The sequence below is a fragment of the Panulirus ornatus genome, chromosome 20, assembly GCF_036320965.1.
Source record: "Panulirus ornatus isolate Po-2019 chromosome 20, ASM3632096v1, whole genome shotgun sequence".
Taxonomy (NCBI): domain Eukaryota; kingdom Metazoa; phylum Arthropoda; class Malacostraca; order Decapoda; family Palinuridae; genus Panulirus; species Panulirus ornatus.
This window is the reverse complement of record NC_092243.1, coordinates 8,193,491-8,218,660: the sequence shown is the minus strand read 5'-3', so window position 1 is coordinate 8,218,660 and position 25,170 is coordinate 8,193,491. Positions and strand designations below refer to the sequence as shown.

Below are 25,170 nucleotides of genomic sequence, written 5' to 3'. Positions count from 1 at the left end.
AGCGGAAGTGGATCATAGGGTGGGGGAGGGGGCGAAAATTTTGGGAGCCTTGAAAAATGTGTGGAAGTCGAGAACATTATCCCGGAAAGCAAAAATGGGTATGTTTGAAGGAATAGTAGTTCCAACAATGTTGTATGGTTGCGAGGCGTGGGCTATGGATAGAGTTGTGCGCAGGAGGATGGATGTGCTGGAAATGAGATGTTTGAGGACAATGTGTGGTGTGAGGTGGTTTGATCGAGTAAGTAACGTAAGGGTAAGAGAGATGTGTGGAAATAAAAAGAGCGTGGTTGAGAGAGCAGAAGAGGGTGTTTTAAAATGGTTTGGGCACATGGAGAGAATGAGTGAGGAAAGATTGACCAAGAGGATATATGTGTCGGAGGTGGAGGGAACGAGGAGAAGAGGGAGACCAAATTGGAGGTGGAAAGATGGAGTGAAAAAGATTTTGTGTGATCGGGGCCTGAACATGCTATATTTACCTTATTAAATTTGCAATCCCTTGATCTCCTGGACTGGGATGAAAACAGAATTCAGTAAAGAAATATCTTAAAGCACATGATTTAAGAGGGCTTGTTAAGTAATTAGACCACATAAGGCATATAGACAAAATTGTTATAGAATTTATCTATTAAAGGATATGATGAAGTCTTAGACAGACTTATTGAGATACTATGTGAGACCTTATTTCAAAAGGCCTGTTTTTCTCTCAAGATTAAGAGAAATGTGGAACCTGTCTCTTAAAAGGATAGCAAGGTGATTGCTGCAAACTGCAAGATTATCCATGTACCAGGAATGGTCTGTAGACTGATATGAAAAAGATATTTAGGAATCAGAAAGATGACTTTCTGGCTAAGAGAGACTTTTATAGGAGAGGAAAAGTTCGGTTTAGAGAAAAAGAGCATGACTAACAAACCACCCTGTGGGTCTTTTAAAGAGTAAGCAACAGCTCAGATCAGAGAGATAAGCATGTTGAACATGCATTTTCGTTTTAATCACTGTTACTGTACTGTGCAATGGCAACTAAATAATTATGGGATTATAGGGTGGTATTTAGGGATAACTTCGTATTTCGAGTGAAATTGATTAAAGGGGATGAACAGATAAGACATGCTTTCTTAAAGTGGATGAATACATCTCTCTATCTTTATCTCTGATGTCTGTTCCCTTCTAGAACTCCCTGAAGCTTGAAGGGCATGGTCATGTCAATAGTCTCTCCATAACTGGTGAATTCTAGTGCTGCTTCTTCGCCTTTAGTGCCTCACCCTTAACACGCCACTTGCAGAGGGTAACTCTATCACAGTGTTTGCAGTCTCTCCTACCTAATTTTCTTGATTAATATTCCTAGCCACTACTTCTACTTAATGTTTCTACTTGATGGTCCTACCTAAATGTTCTTGCCTACTACTTTTGTGTGTCGCTTCAACCATTTTGGCAGAAGGCAGGGCTAGCACATAGTAGTCACCATGGGAAAATCTAGAGCTTTGAAGAATGAGCTGTGTGATTTAAGTGATGTCAGGTATATTGTGTGATAAGGAGAGAGTGTCTATTTGTGGACAGAATGCCAGTAGTCCACATATGGGCGAGGCACAAAGAAGACAGCTACCTGGGCCATAGGAGTGCAGTATGGAACATTATTGAAATCACTGATATTTCCAACCAATATCATTGATTTGCGTGAAAGATATTCATCTTGCTAGAATATGTTTGCAGTTGATGCTAAACTTCTGAAAGAGGTAAGAAGCATTCATTATTGTTGAAACTTTCAAGAAGAGCTGCATAAGGTACTACTTTGTTGGTTGTATGAAGTTCAACTCAGACAAGTGGGAGGTACCAAGAGTTGGAAAGAGTGAAAACAGACCATACTTTGGATAAATTATTTCTCGGGGCAGCATCCTGCAAGAATCTGACTGGGAAATTGATCTAGCGGCAAACAGTATGCTTGAAACAGGCTCTTTCGTGTCCACAGTACAAATGCTGTAGTTCACTACACCTGCTATGCCCACTTTTTTTTTTCCACATCCATGATACCCATGAGCTTCACTTTGCTGGATCTGCAGTGCTTAACATTAGAATACCTACCAAGGGAATCATATCGTAAGGATTGTAAGGGAGGTGAACTCTGTTTTAGTCAGTTTCAGAATTATCATCTAACACATGGACAGAAACTTTGAAGAACAAATTTATTTTGTGAATTCGACAGGGTAAGATATAGATCAACTTTGTCGCTCCACATGAAGAAACACACGAGCTTGTTAGAGAAGGTCTAGGTATGTACGAAAAATGGTGTGAACTTTAAAAGGAATGAATAGTAAAGCGAGAAGCCCACAGTCTACTTGCGTTAAAGGAAAAGAAATTAATGGAGAGCTGAAAAATGATCAAATTTTTCATGGATTATACATATGAATGTTGACAAGTGATACAGAATAAAGTGGAACATCTCAAGTAGAGACTTTAGTTAGAAGTTGGTCAGAAGTATTAGAAAGAATGTGAGAAAATAGTTCTCTAATGATGAAGTAGTCATGTGGAACAAAGTCAGTGAAAAAAATGCAAAATTGCCAAGTGTTTGGAAATTCAAAACATGTTCAATGAAAAGTTTATGCTAGCAATGGGGCCCCATGAATCGTGAATATTTAACCCAATTTATTTTCCTATTTGAAATCCATAATTTTCTTATTTAGTTTAAGCAGCTTCTTAACATAGATGGGAGTGAAATCATTGTCCATAATATTTTTACATTTTTCCGTAGTTAAACTGTGTGCAGTCTAACACTTAAATGTTCTGATTACCAAGAGGCTTAGAGTTATGACACTTCAGGTCATGACTTTTTGAATTATGAACTGTTGAATCAAGGTATGTTATACTACTATGAAACTGTGCTTAGACTTGTGATAATTTTGATCGATTGAATTATGCACTCTACATTCCTGGAAGATTGTATGGAGGGGTGTTGGTTGAGAGGGTGAAGGCAATAATAAATATATATATATATATGTATATATATATATGTATATATATATATATATATATATATATATATATATGTATATATATATATTATCCCTGGGGATAGGGGATTAAGAATACTTCCCACGTATTTCCTGCATGTCGTAAAAGGCGACTAAAAGGGGAGGGAGCGGGAGGCTGGAAATCCTCCCCTCTCGTTTTTTTTTTTCTTCTTTTTTAATTTTCCAGAAGAAGGTACAGAGAGGTGGGCCAGGTGAGGATATTCCACAAAGGCCCAGTCCTCTGTTCTTAACGCTACCTCGCTAACGCGGGAAATGGTGAATAGTTTGAAAAAAAAAAAAAAACATTTTTTGAATGTTTAAGAAATACATTTTTCTTGAGCTATTTCACCTTTATACAAGGTATTTATGTACTTATGCATATTTTAATGATTGTACAGCGAAAGGCCACTATTTTTATCCCTTTAGCTTGGAAAATATGTTCATGTATTCAATGGTGCTTCATTACATACTGCATCCACCATAAGTTTAGCATTTCAGTATGTCTGGAAGAAATATTGAAGATACTTTTGGGAGTACTTGACTTTAAGCTGTCACTCTTAAGGTTGGACGAGATATGTGAACTGATCAGAACACAGGTTTACTGCCAAATCTTTGGGTCTCCCCCACTTAGTAACCTTTAAATTTGTAATGTTCGTTTGTTCAGTTTCATCTGCAATACCTGTGGTTTTGCAACTTTTGTTGAATCAGATAATTCATAGGTGAGATAAGTTTAGGTGTCAGATAAGTCATAGGTGTAGATAAGTTTCAGAACTGTGCCTTTTTTGGTAAGTTTTCATAAACTGTCATGTAGATTACATTATGAGTGTGTGTGGTGCTACATGTGGGTGGTAAGTTAAACAAGTTGTTTTAAATGCATCAATCCATGAGTCTTTTTTGATACTTGATCGCATTTTCCCATGTTAGCAAGGTAGTGCCAAGAAGAAACGAAGAAAGGCCTCATCTGCTCACATTCATTCTCTAGCTTTATTTTGTAATGCACAGTAATCACAGCTCCCTATCCACAACCAGGCCCCACAGACCTGTTTATGGTTTAGTTGGGAAAAATTTGGTCGGGAATGTAATCCCCACATAACTTGGATCTCTTTAGCTCAACTTATGATGTCTGCGAGTTGATACAGGTGTCCCGGGATGTATCCCTATCTTAAGTTTAGGCTTCCTGGTATTGTGGAAGATTTTACCTTCACCTCTGAAATTTTAGAAAAAAGTTATTATATTTAGACTAATTAGTTTTAGTTGTATTTGTGAAATTTTGATATGTTAGTAGAATGCAGTTAACTTGCTACTCTAGAAATGGCATTTTTCAGGTGAAGGAGCAGGGTTCAAAATAGCTATGGGAGCATTTGACCGTACCCGTCCTCCTGTAGCAGCTGGAGCTGTGGGTCTGTGTCAGCGTGCTTTGGATGAGGCTACTAAGTATGCTTTGGAGAGGAAGACATTTGGAACCCAAATTTTTAACCATCAGGTACATTAATTTGATTTTTGAGTACATATTTCTACCCATCTTATGTACATGTGTATATATGTATATGTCTTTGTGTGTATATATATGTGTACATTGAGATGTATAGGTATGTATATTTGTGTGTGTGTGGACGTGTATGTATATACATGTGTATGTGGGCAAGTTGGGCCATTCTTTCGTCTGTTTCCTTGCGCTACTTCGCTAATGCGGGAGACAGCGACAAAGCAAAATAAATAAGTAAATAAATATTTCTACCCATAACATGAGGACCTTTACAAACCACATTGGATTAACATTCTTATATGTATGTATTTTTATGTTCATTAGCTAAACTGCTCCTCTCTACAATTTTACAATATGAAAATTTCACTTCACTTGCCTTACCTCCGTACATGTTTTAGATGCATTGCCACTGAAACTTATATGCCTGAGATGGACCGCATCAGAATGCAACATGTGCTGCCTGTTAAGGCAGAGTAATTAAAATTGATTTTTTTTCCTTTTTTGTTTTATTTTTAAGCATGATATTAATAGGAATCCTCTTTCAGCCCCTTACTTTTGGAAAGTGATGATAAATCAAGGAAGGATTTCCAGTCCCCAAAGTTCTGAATAGTCAGTTGATCCAGTGCCCTTGCTTCAACCTCTCTTACAAGCATCTGCAAAAAAATCTTATCACACATTTTAGTACTTTATCTCTCCTTTGGCCTTGATTACCATCTACCAGTTATCTGGACATGGAACTGGCAAGGTTCCTGAAGTATTCTAGGTTTATGATTTGGGTCCATAGGATCTTGATCTACTGAATGAGGCAAGGCGCTTGTGAGGTATTGCAGGAATTGGCCGCCTAATCATGCGTTTCAATCTCTCAGTACATCCAAAATCTTGCATGCACCCATATTTTCTTGCTTCCTAGAGAGAACTTAGGCCTTCTCCTCCTTAGAAAGGTTAGTTCCAGCCATATTGAAGCACAGGTGGAAGAAATACAGTGCCCAGAAGCAAAATTCCCCAAATGAAGTGGCAGCCAGGAAGAGTAAATAAAGAATATCTTCACTCAAGATAGCCTGAGGCACATTGATGCAGGCTGCTAGTGTTTGCATCATTAGAAACACCAGTCTTAGTGACCAGATGCAAGATGATTTCACCCTGAGAGTGTCATCTGCTTACACCCAAAATAAACTTTAACCCTGTATTACTATTGAAAATATATATGGAGGGGGGCGGACGTTTTTCCGTACACTTTAGTTACCTGAATCAGCATACAGATGTTGTGGGTAATATTCTCTTGCTCCTATCCCCATTGAATTTCAACAAAATGTGTATGAAATTAGTTCCTTAGTTGCATCTGGGTAAGAATATATGCCACAAAGCATCATGCCATGTCATGTCAGGATTCCAGTGAGGAACATTAGGAAAATCTTGACATAGTAAGATTGGGTTGAATTTCCCCCAAGCTGAAACAGGATTGTTAAGGATTAAGCATCTAGAAATGTTAAGATTAAAGGAAAATTTAATATGTGTCATGCACTGATGCCAGTAGTATAAAATTAATGCATATTGTCATAGATTCATAAATAAATAAAGAAGCACAAGGGACACATGCATAGTGAAAGTGAATGTGTTTTTAGAATTATCTTTCATACCCAAAGAAGTTGTTAAAGAATTTTTGGTGAATAGGTATAGCTTTATGTTGATGGCCTTAATGACCCTGACAATTGATGGGTCTAAAGCATAACCAACCAACCAGCCAGAAGAGGATAGAGTTTTGATGAAAATGTAAGCTCTAGGATACAATGTCTAGAACAAGAGGGTCCTTTATTATATATAAGACAACACCTGAATGTAGGTCAAATTCATGGCGCTGAAAATGAAGCCTACGAGTCTTCATGTTTAGAAATGAGCAATATAGATACATGAAAAAGATAGATATCAAAGTGGCATTCTAATTCCCAAAGCAAATTGTGGACCCCAGTGAACTAGTTTGTAATGAATGAACAAATATAGTGGAGTAGATGGAGTACAGTATTGTAAGAGATTTCATCATTGTCTATACTTTTGTCAGCTTTGAAATGAAATATTAATATTGATTGGTTTATATGAAGACTCTTCTCCATATATTTAATCAAAGGTAATAGTTTTTTTGACTAATGTTAATGACCAACAAACATCCGATGTGTTTTTGCGAGATAGATTTGACATTAGTACCATATAGTATGTAAATGAAAATATGATAAAAACTCAAAACTACGGTAAAGCCAATTTTGTAAAGATGCACCATAACCAAAGAAAAGAAAATTGGATTAAAGTCCAAACCAAGAGATTTAAAATATCCTAAGGAAAATCCACTTTGGTTGAATGAAAAAATCATGATAGGAAGATATTCATTCTCCAATTTTGTTGGATGTACATGACCTTATAATTCTCATTATCTCTGTGTTGCAGGCAGTTTCATTCATCTTGGCAGAGATGGCAATGGATACAGAGTTGGGCCGCTTGGCTTGGATGAGGGCAGCTTGGGAAGTAGATGAAGGTCGCCGCAACACATACTATGCATCTATTGCTAAGGGCTTTGCTGGAGATGCTGCAAACAGAGCTGCTTCTAATGCTGTACAGGTTAGAGAAATGAAGTCTTTTGAGAGACACATTATGAATATATTGTTGCTAAAGAGATATGTGCCTTTTTACGGTATTTACTCCAAACTTCACACTGATTGTGACATAGTCTAAGGTCTGGGTTATGGGATAGAAAATTTTAGCTTTTACTTAAGTACTGTTTAGTATAAGTAATTTTTAGTAGGTTATTATTAGGTAATAACCTACAAGAAAATCATATTCTTTGTGCATTTATGGTTTCGACAGAAGGAGAGGATGAGCAAAGATTGACTTTCAAGAGGATCTGTGCTCTAAAAGTGGAGGGGTGGTGGTTAGGAGGAGTCAGGGAAAGAGGTGGAAGTATAGATCGAATGATACTTTAGGGTATTAGGGCCTGAACATTCAGGAAGGCAAGGGGCATGTATTGGATAGAAATAACTCAATTAGGATGGTGAAATGCTATTATTGAATTAATTCAGGATGCATGAAGCAGTCAAGGTAAATGCAGTAGTTTGTGAGGCTTTGCTAAGGATGGTTGGTTGTGGTTTCAGTACACTGCATGACAGCTAGAGACCAAATGTGTGCAAATGAAGCAGTATTTTATTTGTTCATGACAATATATTACTGAGGCAGGAGAAATTTTAGGTATTGATAATGTTAGTATTAGTAATGATATTTATTCATACTTTTTTACCATTTCCCTTGTGAGTGAATGAGTGGTTGGAACAGATGAAGAAATGGTCTCATTTGCTCACATTCTCTGTCTGTTATGTACACCTGTAATTCACTGCATCCAGAGCCCCTTCTGAACAACTAGGTGCTCCAGATCTTTCCATGGTTCTGCTGACAACTTCATATGCCCTGGTTTAGTACATTAATGGCATGATACCCCCAATGTAATACATTGCTCCAATTAACTCCAATGATAATAGTAATGATGTAGGGGAGAAAGGATTCTGCCTCTGTATTCCCTACATGTCATAGGCGGCGACTAATGGGGGCGGAAGGTGGAAACTCTCCACTTCACGTATTTCAATTTCCAGAAGAGGAAACAAGAGTCGAGAAGGCAGTGCTCATCCTCCTTGAAGGCTCAGATTGGGGTGTCTTTGTGTGTGGATGCAACCAAGATAAGAAGAGGAGAAATAGGTAGTATGTTTGAGGAAAGAAACCTGAATATTCTGGCTCTGAGTGAAACAAAGCTCAAGGGTAAAGGGAAAGAATGGATTGGAAATGTAGGAGGAGTTAAGTCAAGGATTGATGAGAGAACAAGAGCTAGGGAAGGAGTAGCACTATTCCTGAGGCAGGAGTTGTGGGAGTGTGTGTTTGAGTGTAAGAAAGTGAATTCTAGATTGATGTGGGTAGAACTGAAAGTAGATGGCGAGAGATAGGCGATTATTGGTGATTACACACTTGGTCATAAGAAGAAAGATCATGAGGGGGCAGATGTTTTGGGTGCAATTAAGCAAGTGTGTCAGCAGTTTTCTTGTCCGAGACCGGGTATTGGTGATGGGCGATTCAGTTGCATGATTTCTTTTGCAGGTGTTTGGTGGCAATGGATTCAACACTGAATATCCAGTTGAAAAGTTAATGCGTGATGCCAAGATCTACCAGATATATGAAGGCACAGCTCAGATTCAGCGACTTATTATTGCACGTGAACATCTCACTCGAGCTAAGACAGGTCTCATGTAAATGGTGAGCATCACCTTTCTAACACATGTAGCACTTGATTAAAAGCTCCTGTTCTTCGAACTTCAGTACTTGGTAAATGGCATTCTTGTAATACAAAGTATGTTTACCGTGTATGTTGTTGAAAGTCTTTTTTGTACTGGGTAAAAAAACAAAAACAGAAACAGTCCAATTATTGAACTTCCAGGTATCCAGTTTTTCCAGCAGTCTAAGTATTTATTCAAATTTGATGAATGCCAGTTATAAGTTTGGTTATCTGACTTTTGAATAGAACGTATGCAGTCTTTTTAAGTTGGCCACTAGAGGCAATGCTCTTCTGGCATCTGTAGATACTTAGTTGACAGTGAGTACTGATGCGTTTCTCCCGATGGCTACCCTTTTTGCAATTGAAGTATCAGTAATAATAACTCATCCCTTCACAGTGTTAAAGAAAATGTTAGTGTGTGTATGTTAGATATCTAAGGGAAATTTATCATTAATATTATATCACTCCAAGATTATTTTTTCCAGGGGTTCCTGCAGCTTCAAAGCTGCACTACAATCGGTTGCAGAGAAAGAGTGGACCCCTTTTGAGTGAGAAGTTTTTTGATGAGATTGTTTTCTGTTGGTACAAGTTTGCCAAAAGTGCCTTTTCACTCTTGGTGTAGCTATAAATAGGCACTATCTGGTAATGCCAAGTGGAGAACTAACATTGTAAAATGGTGAAAGGGTTGATCCAGGGCTTGACTATGCTGTGAATTTCACATGGGTAAGAAAACTTTAATGGAGGCTTCATTTCACCTTCATGTACAGAGTAAGAGAACAAAAGTTTTGCTATCTTTTTGATTAGTATATATTCCACACAGTTTTGTTTGACTAATTTTGATTTTTTTTTCTGTTCTGAAATTCTCTAACAGCTTTTGTTTATAATGACCATTTATCTTATTTTACCAGTTACCTGAATTGCTTTTCGTTTCATTGTGGGTAGATAGTCGGACTTTCATTTTCTTGATAAATTTGAAAATGAAAAAGTTTGTTCTTGAGATATAAAGTATTAAGCTTAAGCTCAGGTGCTGTACTCTTGGGTAAGAAACTCATCGCTGGATTATTTTGAAAAAGATACCAAGGATGCATATTATGCAATAGTATGAAACATGAAGGGTATGCTTAAAGAACATTTGTGACCAGAGTATTTCAATATTTTTATGTGTATTCAGCAAAGTTTATAGTAATCTGACCAAGTCTTTAGTACTGAATTTTCATTTGACTACAATAATGCAGAAAAAGTGCTCATTGTCATATTGCATGCTTGGTGATTTTTCCATGCAACACTCAATGCAATATACTGTGTAGTGTATATTATAGAAAACTGACTATATTGTTAATAAAATCATGTGTTCAGGATTTTTTTTTCTATCCTGAACTGAAAAGAATTTCTTCAAATATACAACAGGGTGATTGGCTTATTTAAGTTCTTTTTTCTGGTTGCCATTCATTTTTCCACTGAGTCTTTATGATGATTAATGCCTGTCTGTGTACATTTAGGTACTAGGATATTTGTATTGTCTTTCTGATCATTTTTTTTTTATTATCATATCAATAATTTCTCATTTTGGAAAGACCACCATATGTGATACAAAAAGGTGATGGAAAGTGGAAGTTTGAACTTTCATCCACATTTTTGTTTTCCCCCCAACATGCTCTGTTGTCATGTTCATTCTTCTTTTTAATTTTCTAAATGTATTCTTTTTTTTTATCAACTTTTGCCAGCCAACCAACAAGTTGAGGGTCTTGTAAATGACTATTGATGCTTTATTAACTTTTTAAACCTGTTTGCTTTTTCTTGTTTTAACATTAGCATTAACAGATGTAAGAAATTGGCCTCATTTGCTCACATCCACTCTAGATGTCATGTGTATTTTACTGAAACCAGTGACAACCATCCAAAGGCAAGCTTTGCGGACTAATTCTGTGGTTTCCCCTGACAATCTCATGTTCCCTTGTTGAGTCAATTGACATTACATGATTCTTACATACCATATCACTCCAATTTGTTCTTGCCCATGTATACTCCCTACCCTCCTGAATGTTCACACTCCAGTACTTTAAAACCTTACCCTATTCATTCTTGCACTCACGCTCCCTGCTTAAGTATTTTTTTTAGTTCTTCACTCATCCTCTCCATGTGTCAAAACAATTTCAGAACACCATGATCAGCTCTCAATCGGCACTGCACTGAGTGCCACATGTCACTTAAATGTTATTCCTTACTTGATTAACCCTCTACACACTACATATTATTCCAAGACTTCATAATTAACATTCACTGTCCGTGTTCTTTTGAATGTCATATTCAAGGTTTGCCTTCATATAACACCACCTCAAGAGGGTGGCTACGGCAACTCTAAAGTAGTGGTTTCAGAGGCCCTTGCCTAATCTTTCCGTGGACTACTACTACATAATGTTCCAACCTACTGCACCTATCTAATGCTTCCACTGAATGTTCCAACCTACTACTACCTAATGTTTTTATCTGATGCTCATGTCTAATGTTCCCATTTACTACTATCTGTTGCTTCTACCATTTTCCCAAAAGGTTGTCCTAATACATAGAGCTCACTGCAGAAATATCTAGAGCTATGAAGAATGAGTTGTATGAACAGTGTTGTCTGGTGTTTTTGTGCAACAATGAGAGACTGTATGTTTGTAGACATACAATCTGGGTGAAGCAGAAAGAAAAGACAGCTACCTTGGGTCAAAGGAGTGCAACTTGACAACAGCTGAAGTGCTTGCTCACTACACAGCAGTCAGTAACCCTCTCGATGCCCAATTGGATAGTACCTGTAATGTACCTTCCTGGTCTGCTGCAGTGTTACAGGAAGTTCAAGTGAAATTTATATAGTGAAATGTTAATTCCCCATGTCCATTTCAGGACTTTAGGTCATAGATTATATATATTTATATTATACTTAATCGTAGTTTCCCATGTCAGCATATACATACATGTACACACATACATATATACACATGTACATATTCATACTTGCTTCCTTCATCCATTCCGTCGCCACCCCACCACACAGGAAACAACATTCCTCCCATCCCTCCAGACAAAAAAGGCCACATTCGTTCACACTATCTCTTGCTCTCACGTGTAAGAATACTTCCTACGTATTCTGTGTGTGTCGTAAAAGACGACTAAAAGGGGAGGGAGCTGGGGGCTGGAAATTCTCCCCTCTAGTTTGTACTTTTCCAAAAGAAGGAATAGAGAAGGGGGCCAAGTGAGGATTTTCCCCTCTTAGGCTCACTCCTCCGTTCTTAACACTACCTCGCAAATGCGGGAAATGGCGAACACTTATGTAAAATTATATGTATATATTACTTATTCTGTTAATTATACATAATCACTGCTTCCTGTATCATCGAGGTAGCTTCAGGAAGCAGACGAAGAATTACTCATCTATTCATATACACATATGTACATAAACACCCACATACACACATATACATATGAACATATGAATACATATACATACAGACGCTACATACATACACATGTATATATTCACTCTTGCATTCAACAACATTCTCGTCGCTACCCCACCCCACAGGAAAACAGCATCGCTATCCCCTGCTTTAGTGAGGTAGCGCCAGGAATACAGACAGACAAAAGGGCCACATTCGTTCACATTCAGTCTCTAGCTGTCATGTGTAATACACCAAAACTACAGCTCCCTATCCACATCCAGGCTCCACAGACCTTTCCATGGTTTACCCAAGACATTCACATGCCCTAGTTCTGTCCATTGATTGCACAGTGACCACGTATACCACATCGTTCCAATTTACTATATTCCGTGCTCACCCTTCACACTTCTGCAAGTTCAGGCTTCGATTGCTCAAAATCCTTTTCATCCCATCCTTCCACCTCCAATTTGGTCTCCAGCTTCTTGTTCCCTCCATTTCTAATACATATATCCTCTTTGATAACCTCTCCTCACTCATTCTCTCCATGCGTCCAAACCAATTTCACATGCTAGCTTCTGGTTTCTCAATCCCACTTTTCATTACCACACATCTCTCTTACCCTTTCATTAATTACTCGATCAAACCACCTCACACCACATATTGTTCTCATGTGGACAGTCTATGGTTGTTTGTCATTACCACCATTCCCGACTCTGAATCTATATGCAACTGATAAGCAGTCATTTTCTTACTTATTCACACAACTGGCATCCACAGAGCATCAGAGCCCAGTATGAGCAAGTGAGGTCAGGTGGGGATTTTCCACTTGAACGTCATGTCGCTGCTCAAAAACTCAGGTTTTGGAGCATTTTGGATTAGGGATGATATTATATATATATGTATGTGTTTATATTTATTATTTATATTTTGCTTTGTCGCTGTCTCCCGCGTTAGCGAGGTAGCGCAAGGAAACAGACGAAAGAATGGCCCAACCCACCCACATACACATGTATATACATACACGTCCACACATGCAAATATACATACCTATACATCTCAATGTACACATATATATACACACACAGACATATACATATATACACATGTACATATTCATACTGTCTGCCTTTATTTATTCCCATTGCCACCTCGCCAAACATGGAATAACAACCCCCTCCCCCCTCATGTGTGCGAGGTAGCACCAGGAAAAGACAACAAAGGCCCCATTCGTTCACACTCAGTCTTTAGCTGTCATGTAATAATGCACCGAAACCACAGCTCCCTTTCCACATCCAGGCCCCACAGAACTTTCCATGGTTTACCCCAGACACTTCACATGCCCTGGTTCAATCCATTGACAGCATGTCGACCCCGGTATACCACATCGTTCCAATTCACTCTATTCCTTGCACGCCTTTCACCCTCCTGCATGTTCAGGCCCTGATCACTCAAAATCTTTTTCACTCCATCTTTCCACCTCCAATTTGGTCTTCCACTTCTCCTCGTTCCCTCCACCTCCGACACATATATCCTCTTGGTCAATCTTTCCTCATTCATTCTCTCCATGTGAGCAAACCATTTCAAAACACCCTCTTCTGCTCTCTCAACCACACTTTTTATTTCCACACATCTCTCTTACCCTTACATTACTTACTCGATCAAACCACCTCACACCACATATTGTCCTCAAACATCTCATTTCCAGCACATCCACCCTCCTGCGCACAACTCTATCCATAGCCCACGCCTCGCAGCCATGCAACATTGTTGGAACCACTATTCCTTCAAACCTATCCATTTTTGCTTTCTGAGATAATGTTCTTGACTTCCACACATTCTTCAAGGCTCCCAGAATTTTCGCCCCTCCCCCACCCTATGATTCACTTCTGCTTCCATGGTTCCATCTGCTGCCAGATCCACTCCCAGATATCTAAAACACTTTACTTCCTCCAGTTTTTCTCTATTCAAACTTACCTCCCAATTGACTTGACCCTCAACCCTACTGTACCTAATAACCTTGCTCTTATTCACATTTACTCTTAGCTTTCTTCTTTCACACACTTTACCAAACTCAGTCACCAGCTTCTGCAGTTTCTCACATGAATCAGCCACCAGCGCTGTATCATCAGCGAACAACAACTGACTCACTTCCCAAGCTCTCTCATCCACAACAGACTGCATACTTGCCCCTCTTTCCAAAACTCTTGCATTCACCTCCCTAACAAACCCATCCATAAACAAAGTAAACAACCATGGAGACATCACACACCCCTGCCGCAAACCTACATTCACTGAGAACCAATCACTTTCCTCTCTTCCTACACGTACACATGCCTTACATCCTTGATTAAAAACTTTTCACTGCTTCTAACAACTTGCCTCCCACACCATATATTCTTAATACCTTCCACAGAGCATCTCTATTAACTCTATATCATATGCCTTCTCCAGATCCATAAATGCTACATATAAATCCATTTGCTTTTCTAAGTATTTCTCACATACAGTCTTCAAAGCAAACCCCCTGATCCACACATCCTCTACCACTTCTGAAACCACACTGCTCTTCCCCAATCTGATGCTCTGTACATGCCTTCACCCTCTCAATCAATAACCTCCCATATAATTTCCCAGGAATACTCAACAAGCTTATACCTCTGTGATTTGAGCACTCACTCTTATCCCCTTTGCCTTTGTACAATGGCACTATGCAAGCATTCCGCCAATCCTCAGGCACCTTACCATGAATCATACATACATTAAATAACCTTACCAACCAGTCAACAATACAGTCACCCCCTTTTTTAATAAATTCCACTGCAATACCATCCAAACCTGCTGCCTTCCTGGCTTTCATCTTCCGCAAAGCTTTTACTACCTCTTCTCTGTTTACCAACTCATTTTCACTAACCCTCTCACTTTGCACACCACCTCGACCAAAACACCCTATATCTGCTACCTTATCATCAAACACATTCAACAAACCTTCAAAATACTCATTCCATTACCTTCTCGCATCACCACTACTTATCACCTCCCCATTAGCCCCCTTCACTGAAGTTCCCATTTGCTCCCTTGTCTTATGCACCTTATTTACCTCCTTCCAAAACATCTTTTTGTTCTCCCTAATATTTAATGATACTCTCTCACCCCAACTCTCATTTGCCCTCTTTTTCACCTCTTGCACCTTTCTCTTGACCTCCTGCCTCTTTCTTTTATACATCTCCCAGTCATTTGCATTTTTTCCCTGCAAAAATCGTCCAAATGCCTCTCTCTTCTCTTTCAATAATAATCTTACTTCTTCATCCCACCACTCACTACCCTTTCTAATCAACCCACCTCCCACGCTTCTCATGCCACAAGCATCTTTTGTGCAAGCCATCACTGCTTCCCAAAATACATCCCATTCCTCCCCCACTCCCCTTACCTTCTTTGTTCTCACCTTTTTCCATTCTGTACTCAGTCTCTCCTGGTACTTCCTCACACAAGTCTCCTTCCCAAGCTCACTTACTCTCGCCACTCTCTTCACCCCGACATTCACTTTTATTTTCTGAAAACCCCTACAAATCTTCACCTTCGCCTCCACAAGATAATGATCAGACATCCCTCCAGTTGCACCTCTCAGCACATTAACTTCCAAAAGTCTCTCTTTCGCGCGCCTATCAATTAACATGTAATCCAATAACGCTCTCTGGCCATCTCTCCTACTTACATACGTATACTTATGTATATCTCGCTTTTTAAACCAGGTATTCCCAATCACCAGTCCTTTTTCAGCACATAAATCTACAAGCTCTTCACCATTTCCATTTACAACACTGAACACCCCATGTATACCAATTATTCCCTCGACTGCCACATTACTCACCTTTGCATTCAAATCGCCCATCACTTTAACCAGGTCTTGTGCATCAAAACCACTAACACACTCATTCAGCTGCTCCCAAAACACTTACCTCTCAAGATCTTTCTTCTCATGCCCAGGTGCATATGCACCAATAATCACCCATCTCTCTCCATCAACTTTCAGTTTTACCCATATCAATCTAGAATTTACTTTCTTACACTCTATCACATACTCCCACCACTCCTGTTTCAGGAGTAATGCTACTCCTTCCCTTGCTCTTGTCCTCTCACTAACCCCTGACTTTACTCCCAAGACATTCCCAAAGCACTCTTCCCCTTTACCCTTGAGCTTCGTTTCACTCAGAGCCAAAACATTCAGGTTCCTCTCCTCAAACATACTACCTATCTCTCCTTTTTTTTCATCTTGGTTACATCCACACACATTTAGACACCCCAATCTGAGTCTTGGAGGAGGATGAGCACTCCCCGCATGACTCCTTCTTCTGTTTCCCCTTTTAGAAAGTTAAAATACAAGGAGGGGAGGGTTTCTGGCCCCCCGCTCCTGTCCCCTTTAGTCGCCTTCTACGACACGTGAGGAATGCGTGGGAAGTATTCTTTCTCCCCTATCCCCTTTCTCCCCTATGTATATATATATATATATATATATATATATATATATATATATATATATATATATTTTATTATTGATATTTTGCTTTGTCGCTGTCCCCCGCGTTAGCGAGGTAGCGCAAGGAAACAGATGAAAGAATGGCCGAACCCACACACATACACATGTATATACATACATGTCCATACACACAAATATACATACCTATACATCTCAATATTCCCTGGGGATAGGGGAGAAAGAATACTTCCCACGTATTCCCTGCGTGTCGTAGAAGGCGACTAAAAGGGAAGGGAGCGGGGGGCTGGAAATCCTCCCCTCTCGTTTTTTTTTTTTTTTTTTTTCCAAAAGAAGGAACAGAGGAGAGGTCCAGGTGGGGATGTTCCCTCAGGGGCCCGGTCCTCTGTTCTTGGCGCTACCTCGCTGTCGCGGGAAATGGCGAATAGTATGAAAAAAAAAAAAAAAAAAAATACATCTCAATGTATACATATATATACCCACACAGACATGTACATATATACCCATGGACATAATTCATACTGTCTGCCTTTATTCATTCCCATCGCCACCCCGCCATACATGGAATAACAACACCCTCCCCCCTCATGTGTGCGGGGTAGCACTAGGAAAAGACACCAAAGGCCATGTTCGTTCATGCTCAGTCTCCAGCTATTATGCATAATGCACTGAAACCACAGCTCCCTTTCAACATCTAGGCCCCACAAAACTTTCCATGGTTTACCCCAGACGCTTCACATGCCCTGGTTCAATCCATTGACAGCATGTCGACCCCAGTATACCACATCGTGCCAATTCACTCTATTCCTTGCACGCCTTTCACCCTCCTGCATGTTCAGGCCCCGATCGCTCTAAATCTTTTTCACTCCATCCTTCCACCTTCAATTTAGTCTCCCATTTCTCGCTCCCTCCACCTTGGACACACATCCTCTGTCAATCTTTCCTCACTCGTTCTCTCTATGTGACCAAACCATTTCAATACACCCTCTTTTTGCTCTCTCAATCACACTCTTTTTATTACTAAACATCTCCGATCGCTCTAAATCTTTTTCACTCCATCATCCTTCCACCTTCAATTTAGTCTCCCATTTCTCGCTCCCTCCACCTTGGACACACACATCCTCTGTCAATCTTTCCTCGCTCATTCTCTCTATGTGACCAAACCATTTCAATACACCCTCTTTTGCTCTCTCAATCACACTCTTTTTATTACTACACATCTCTCTTACCCTTTCATTACTTACTCGATCAAACCACCTCACACCACATATTGTTCTCAAACATCTCATTTCCAATACATCCACCCTACTCCGCACAACCCTATTTATAGCCCATGCCTCGCATCCATATAACATTATTGGAACCACTATTCCTTTAAACATACCCATTTTTGCTTTCCGAGATAATGTTCTCACCTTCCACTCCCTCAGTGCTTCCAGAACTTTTGCCCCCTCCCCAACCCTGTGACACACACACACACACACACACACACACACACACACACACACACACACACACTTTTTATACTAATTTGCCCTTTCTCACGTAGCACTGTAGTGCCCAGGACAGTTCTAATTAGTTCGCAGCCATTTCCTAGTTGCAGCGTATAATAACCTTAAACCAGAGCCCCCTTTCTAGGGCCAAGCTCCATAGGCCTTTCTTTGGTGTCCCCTGACCACTTCATATCCTACAGTTTAGCCCACTGACAGCATGTTGCCTCTTGTATGTCACATAGCTGTAAATCACTCTATTCCAAGCATATAACTATACCTCTTCCACTCCAGAATCATGGAGAAACGAAAAACACAGCTGCTTTACACCTCAGCACCTTGTAACAAAAAATATACATTGTGTTGTGCAGGCAAATGCTAAAAATTTAGCATTCCAACCCAACCTTTATCCTCCACTCCAGGCATATACCTATTTGGAATTACACTTGCAAGGGATGTGTTAGGTACACTTTCTCATCTGAATTCTGAATACCGCTCAATTTTCTTTTTTCCGAGGTACGCTTTCTTATCCGCGTTTTAGATATTACCCATTTTTCCGATTAATAAAAAACTGATTCAGCAGACACAAAATACCCTCATGCCCAATATGCATCTTCCATATTGAAGATACTGAACATTTACTTCACAGTTGACCTGCACTTGCCTCACACACACAATACCAGCACACTTTGTCCTATGGCTCTGCCCCAGTATATGCGTGTGGCCAGCTTCCTGAACACAGGAAGAGATCCTGTGAAAGGAAGGTAAGGCATATACATAACTGTTTTCATGTTGACTATTTCTCACGTCTATAAGATAGCGCTTTGAAACAGACAAAGAAAGTTCCTCATTTGCTTACATCCACACACTAAATGTCATGTATAACGCCCTGAAACCAGAGCCCCAAAGCATACCATTTTCCAACACCATTGGCACTACAAAACAGCTTGTGGACAACGACTACACCTTAGAAACACCGTCCAATAAAACACCAACTACAACATAACGTTCATGTACTTCAACCCTCCATATGCCCACCCAGATACATTTCCTAACCGCCGATCTCTTTGGAGATATCACTGCTCACCATTCCACTCGCCTCAACACTCACACCCATGATCCCCGAGGTGAACCACACAATAAACCAATTGCAACCTCAGTATTCTAAACTTATGCAACCAACCCACCAGCAGCAGTAGCAGCAGCCTGCCTTGCCAGACATCACATTCTACTCATCGGCACTACACCCAGTGACCCACCAGAGCACGCATCACGAACTATCCCCTGACCACTTGCCTATCTTGACACCACTCTATCTACTCAACTGATCAATACAACCATAAATGAAAGAAACCCACACAAACTGCTGGAAAGTAGACTGGCAGCAAAGTATATGGTTATCCTTAGGTCACTGAGTCTCACACTGCATCAGCATCTCCAACCAAACCAGCATATACAAGGACATGCAAAGAATCATAGCCAAAATGTCTCCCCACAAGTCACACATCCTGTTAAGCGAAGAAATCAGTACAGACGTGATCACCATCATCAGAAAGTAGTGACCAAATCCACATAACACCATAACTAGCCTAATCATCGAGACTAAAAGAAAACTGGCACTCCTTCCTCAACAAAGTGAATCACATGACCCACAGCTAGTACTATCTCTGACACACATTGAGGAAAGTCCCATTATTTTTTTTTTTCGCACCAGTCTAACCTTCACTCGTGAAGCATATAACTGAAATCTTATTCACCAAAGAAAACACAAAAATATTGATGAAAGACTATTTAAGAATCAACCACACCACAGAACAAGAAAATCACGAAAAACTACACAAAATCCACCCAAAACCAAATGCTTCTCTACCCTTCACTTCAACTAATACAAGCAATGCATCTTAAATCTTACAGAACACTTCTGCCCGAACAACATATTGAACTTTCACATAAAACGTAATGGCCCAGTTGCAATCCAAGCACTTACACATTTTTTTTTAGATATCTTCAACTACTACTGACTACACAACAAAATCCTTGATATCTAAAAACTTACCAGCAGAATACCAATCTTAAAACCCTCTTCGCTACCCAACTCCCTTCCTCCTTATATCACTTCTATCCTCAGTCTTCAAACTCGGTGAAAGAATGATCCACAACAGAATGAAATAACACTTCTTAAATGGATTCAGCCAACTACAACCTCTCTTGCTGCTACCATATTCATTTCCATGTATCTTAAACACTCCACTTTTCTAATTTCTCTCCATTCAAACTCAGATTCCAAATACCCTGTCTCTTCATTGTGTAACTAATACCCTTATCTTTATTCACATGTACTGTCAGTTGTCTCCTTTCACACACTCTCCCAAAGCCAGACACTAGCTTCTGCAGTTTCTCACTCCAATCTGTCATCAGCAAACAATGACTGACACACTTCCAGCATACCGCAGACTTGCTCCCCTCTCCAGGACCCTTGCTAATACGTGCCTCACCACCTTATCCATAAACAGATTAAACAGCCATGGTGACATCACACACCCCTGACGCAGAGCTCTCCTGAAGTTGACAGCTTTATGTGAAGACTGGGTCCAATCAGGCGTAATCCAATTATCCAACGGGTGGTTGTTGGGTAGAGAAGGTGGTAGTTCAGGTAAACTTTTGATTTCCATTTTCAAATCGTTAAGGTATGGAGGATATAGAGCAAATGATATGAGGATTGATATGTCCATAGATATTCCGACTACCCCCACAAAGTCTAAAGAATGTACAGAAGGAATAACTGGAACTTCTGGATTCTAATGGCGCCGTTAGCGACCTTACAACTCACTATGATGGCTCGTGAAGTGATCACAGGTGTGTCCTGCCAGCAGGTGTTCGAGTACCATGTGACGTCTCATGGCTTAGATTTACAGACCGGTCCTTGGCCACGGCTGGTACCCCGGAGGTACAGGTGCCGACAATGTGACACATATATGAGATACAATGTGACATTTGAGAAACATTGTGTCGTCGCATATTTGAGGTGGTGTGTATGCAGTGTTATCAATACTCAGTATAAACTCCCGGAACTGTGTACATCTCTGGTCTCGAATGTTACATTATTATGCTACACGGATCACAACCTTAACGGATAGTTATCACAGAATTATAAGGCTTCACTGCTTAAAACTATTTGAAAGGGTATAGGAATCATGTGTTGCAGCAGCAGCAACTGGGCAACTATCAAATGATAAGGGACCCCCCTCTGGGCACCCGTTGATGTACGAGCCTCGCCCATGTCTCTGGGAGGGCGGGCTTCAAGCACACCAGTCGGTCAGGAGTTTGTGCAGTTCTCGGCCACCGATTAATTTCTGCCAATTTTCCCTCAAGATAAGCATGGATGCCTCGCCAAAACTTGTTTGCAGGAAACACAAATCACTTTATAGTCTTCTAAAGCTATGGATGAAAGTCTTTCATAGCATGACTGAAGGAAAAGGTTTACTGATGAGGGTGGAAATACGTGGTATTGCGAAGAGGTAAGCGAGCGAGCGAGCATCTTGGCTGTTGACCGAGTCTAACTCTATATTGGCCTAAGTCTTCACGATCGCCTTACCGACTTCGTTCTATGATAGAGACTCATCTCGGGGTCTTTCATTGTCTTAGACACTCGTTATTGGGTCGAAGGGATTATCTATGTATTAGTTATCATTATGTGCAATTACTTGTTTGTATTGAACAGGGAGGGAGTTTTACAATCGCGGGACCCTCAGCTGTACTATCATACAACTTATTCACCCTCTGTGTTGTCCCCATTTATTCGATCAGTTATTCTATTCAACCACTGCTCTTGTACTGCATGAATACTTCTTTGCATTCACTCATTCACTAAGAGAGTAATCAATCACTTTTGCAAGGCTCTATCACTGAGAGTACAGTCCCGTCAAAGGACTTCTCACTCCAAACGAGTCTATATTTACCTACAAGCTAATAATATATTACCACCAATATGATATTCACAACACAGAGGGGTCGGTGACATGCTCAGCACACAGTCACAAAAGTGTGGCTTACATATCTAAAACATGATAGTAGGGATCAAAGTATCACAAGGCACTCAAATGCACGCTCAAAGCACTTTAAAAGAATTACCCGCTGCATAGCCACGACAAGCATACAGCACCTGCAATGTGAAATAAGAACACACGTATTACACTCGCTTTCAAAATGTTTGACGTTCAGTATTTCCTGCAACAGCATTCTACTCTTCTCACTCAGTCCATTCCATTACCAACCACCAACCCCAAAATAAAAATGAAAGAATTGATCCTTGCTTCACACTTCCGAGATATATACTTAGTGAACCCGTTTCCCCTAACATACAAAACCTAGCTCCCCCAACAAACAAAAAACGGTGACAAAACATTGACACACAGCAATGACCCGAAAAGCATAATACAAACACCTTCCTAACCCTGTCTTCAACACCACCCCGCCAAAATTTTGTACCCATCACTAACTATCACTCCAACGAGCGAGAGTTATACTTTCCTGGTTATATTCTGGAGAACAACAACAATACAACCACCATCACAAGACTCCATATGCCCAAAATACATTGTCCAAAATTAAAACATTGAACACTTGCTCCACAATTTTCCTGTGCATGTCCCACAAAGACATATACACAGCACCACATTCTAAAACTTGTGATAACACCAGTTGGATGTAGTCAGCATCCTTAACGATGGTGCGGAAGCCCAACAGAAGGTAGGTGTCATAATTCATCTTCTTGTTAAGCTCTTCAGCATTATGATAAACACTTACCACACATGTATATATATATATATATATATATATATATATATATATATATATATATATATATATATATATATATATATTATTTATTCTGAGCCTTCTCCTGTGCAAAGGTGAGAAGATAAACAATACTCGCTACTCTCCTAATGCTCACTCTTACGAAGAGATGCCATGATTGACCTGCGTACCTACGACAGGTCAGTGATAATCTTGCTCTTATCTGCAGGTAAATCTACCAGAGTAGCTCACTCTTACGAAGAGATGCCATGATTGACCTGCGTACCTACGACAGGTCAGTGATAATCTTGCTCTCATCTGCAGGTAAATCTACCAGAGTACATACATACGTCTGTTTACTAAATCTTAACCTAGTATCTTATTAATAAGTCTAACTCTGTCATTCGTCGGTTTAGATGTACTAACACTCAAACAATACCTTGAGGTCTGAACTTTTCTATTTGTCTCAGTAGTACAACTTTTCTGAAGGTCTGTGGTAACCGATAGATAAATTTTCGATTATTCTCTAAAGAATTTACTAATGAGCTGCACCCTGACAGCAACTGTATTTGGAAGTTTCCTCTCTTCTTTCAAAATTAGTAACATTCGGTAATTACTTGGTATTATTACGAGTAATATGAAAAGTATATATATATATATATATATATATATATATATATATATATATATATATATAGTTCTAAATAGTATAGATATATATAATCTCTGATCAACTAAAAAGATTCTTCACATCTTGAAAGTAAATACAGGACTTTACAATCTCTCTAACTCGCTCTTGATGTGAATTATTTCGTTTCTAATTACTGAATTATGAATAATCATTCAAGTGTGAATTGTGGTGTGGATGGCATGTTAGTTAACACGGGTGGCGACATGTGGCATCTTCCTCCCGACGCTGGGGGTCGCTGGCGGCCCCGTCTCTCGCTGAGCTCCGGGTGTGAAAGCTATTTTGCTCGCCGTCAGCGGTCCTTATCTCTCCCTACCCACATGGGGACACACATTTAACCTGTCTGTAAGGCGGATTGAATCTCCTAGAGGCCAATAGCTGTAACGATACGGACTTGCTGGAGTAATCTCCTCCTTACTGTGTGTAGGAGGAAGGTTAAGTTCAGCATCGCTCTTGGCGAGGCGGGAGATAGGCGCTTAAGTCGTGTTGTGGTAAGACTGAAGACTGTTAGAGCGGGCGAGGATGGTTGTGCTGCTACAGTCAATGTGAATCGTGGTTATCTGTGTCATTGGGAATCTAATGCACGCCATTAGAGCCTCCTGCTGATGCGCATGCATGGTAATAGCCACATAATATGATTCGGCGAGGCTTCACTGTCTATCTTCACCTTTCGCCTCGGGAATCATCCGAACAATACGATGCGCAAAAGCCAGTCCCGACAGATTTCGCAAGGCTCTTAAAATGGAATTTCTCGGTGGTTGCTTGGGCTCCTTGGGACACGAGCCTGGCAAGAACGTCACTCCTTATCGAGGTTTTGCCTCCTCGTTTATTATCTCCTTGTGATGGTAATGAATTAGACGCGCTGAGAGTTACTGGTGATTAACTGACCCATTGTAGGCTAGAGATAAGGTAGAGGGGCTGGCCATGATGGACCGCGGTACACGGAACGGAGGAACTACACCTCCTGCCTCATCAAATAAAGACAGTATAGGTCATAGCGTTTGAGAAAATCATACTAAAATACAACCTGGTTTTGTAGGTCATTGTTGACAGTGTTACATTCATCTCGGGTGGTGTTTTGAATGAACAGTAGAGGAACCAACAAGGCAGGCGGCGTCTGGATTTTTGGCAGTCATGCCACCATTCTATGGCAACTTGGATCAAACTGAAAGAAGTCGAGCGCAGGTGAAATTCTGACACATCCGCATGAACAGTCTGCGACCCATGGGAACAACGCAATTACGCGTGTATTTGGTTGGATATTCGCGCGCATTACGACCTAACGAACTTTGATACGTTGATTATGGGCGACACAAAGAGCTCTACAACGGTACCTTCAACAGACAAGCATAGATAATGGGATTCGGTGTAGATCCAACGTTATGTTGACGAGGTCACGCGAAGATGTCCTACTTTGATTGCTCGCTTTGTCGGTTGTGGTTACTGACACCCACCCGGTATTAAAAAGATAATTACGTTAATATAATTGTACT

General features: G+C 40.1%; 1 protein-coding gene across 1 annotated transcript in view; it reads left to right on the top strand.

Moving 5' to 3' along the window:
- The window catches only part of Mcad (Medium-chain acyl-CoA dehydrogenase), a 33,777-nt gene extending 23,634 nt beyond the window's left edge, over window positions 1–10,143 (top strand). Inside the window, exons 8-11 of the mRNA XM_071674613.1 lie at window positions 4,328–4,485; window positions 6,925–7,095; window positions 8,614–8,769; window positions 9,274–10,143. Coding sequence (XP_071530714.1) covers window positions 4,328–4,485; window positions 6,925–7,095; window positions 8,614–8,766 — 482 coding nt within the window. The 3' untranslated portion in view covers window positions 8,767–8,769; window positions 9,274–10,143. The remainder of the gene's footprint in view (window positions 1–4,327; window positions 4,486–6,924; window positions 7,096–8,613; window positions 8,770–9,273) is intronic.
- Window positions 10,144–25,170: the final 15,027 nt, after the last annotated feature.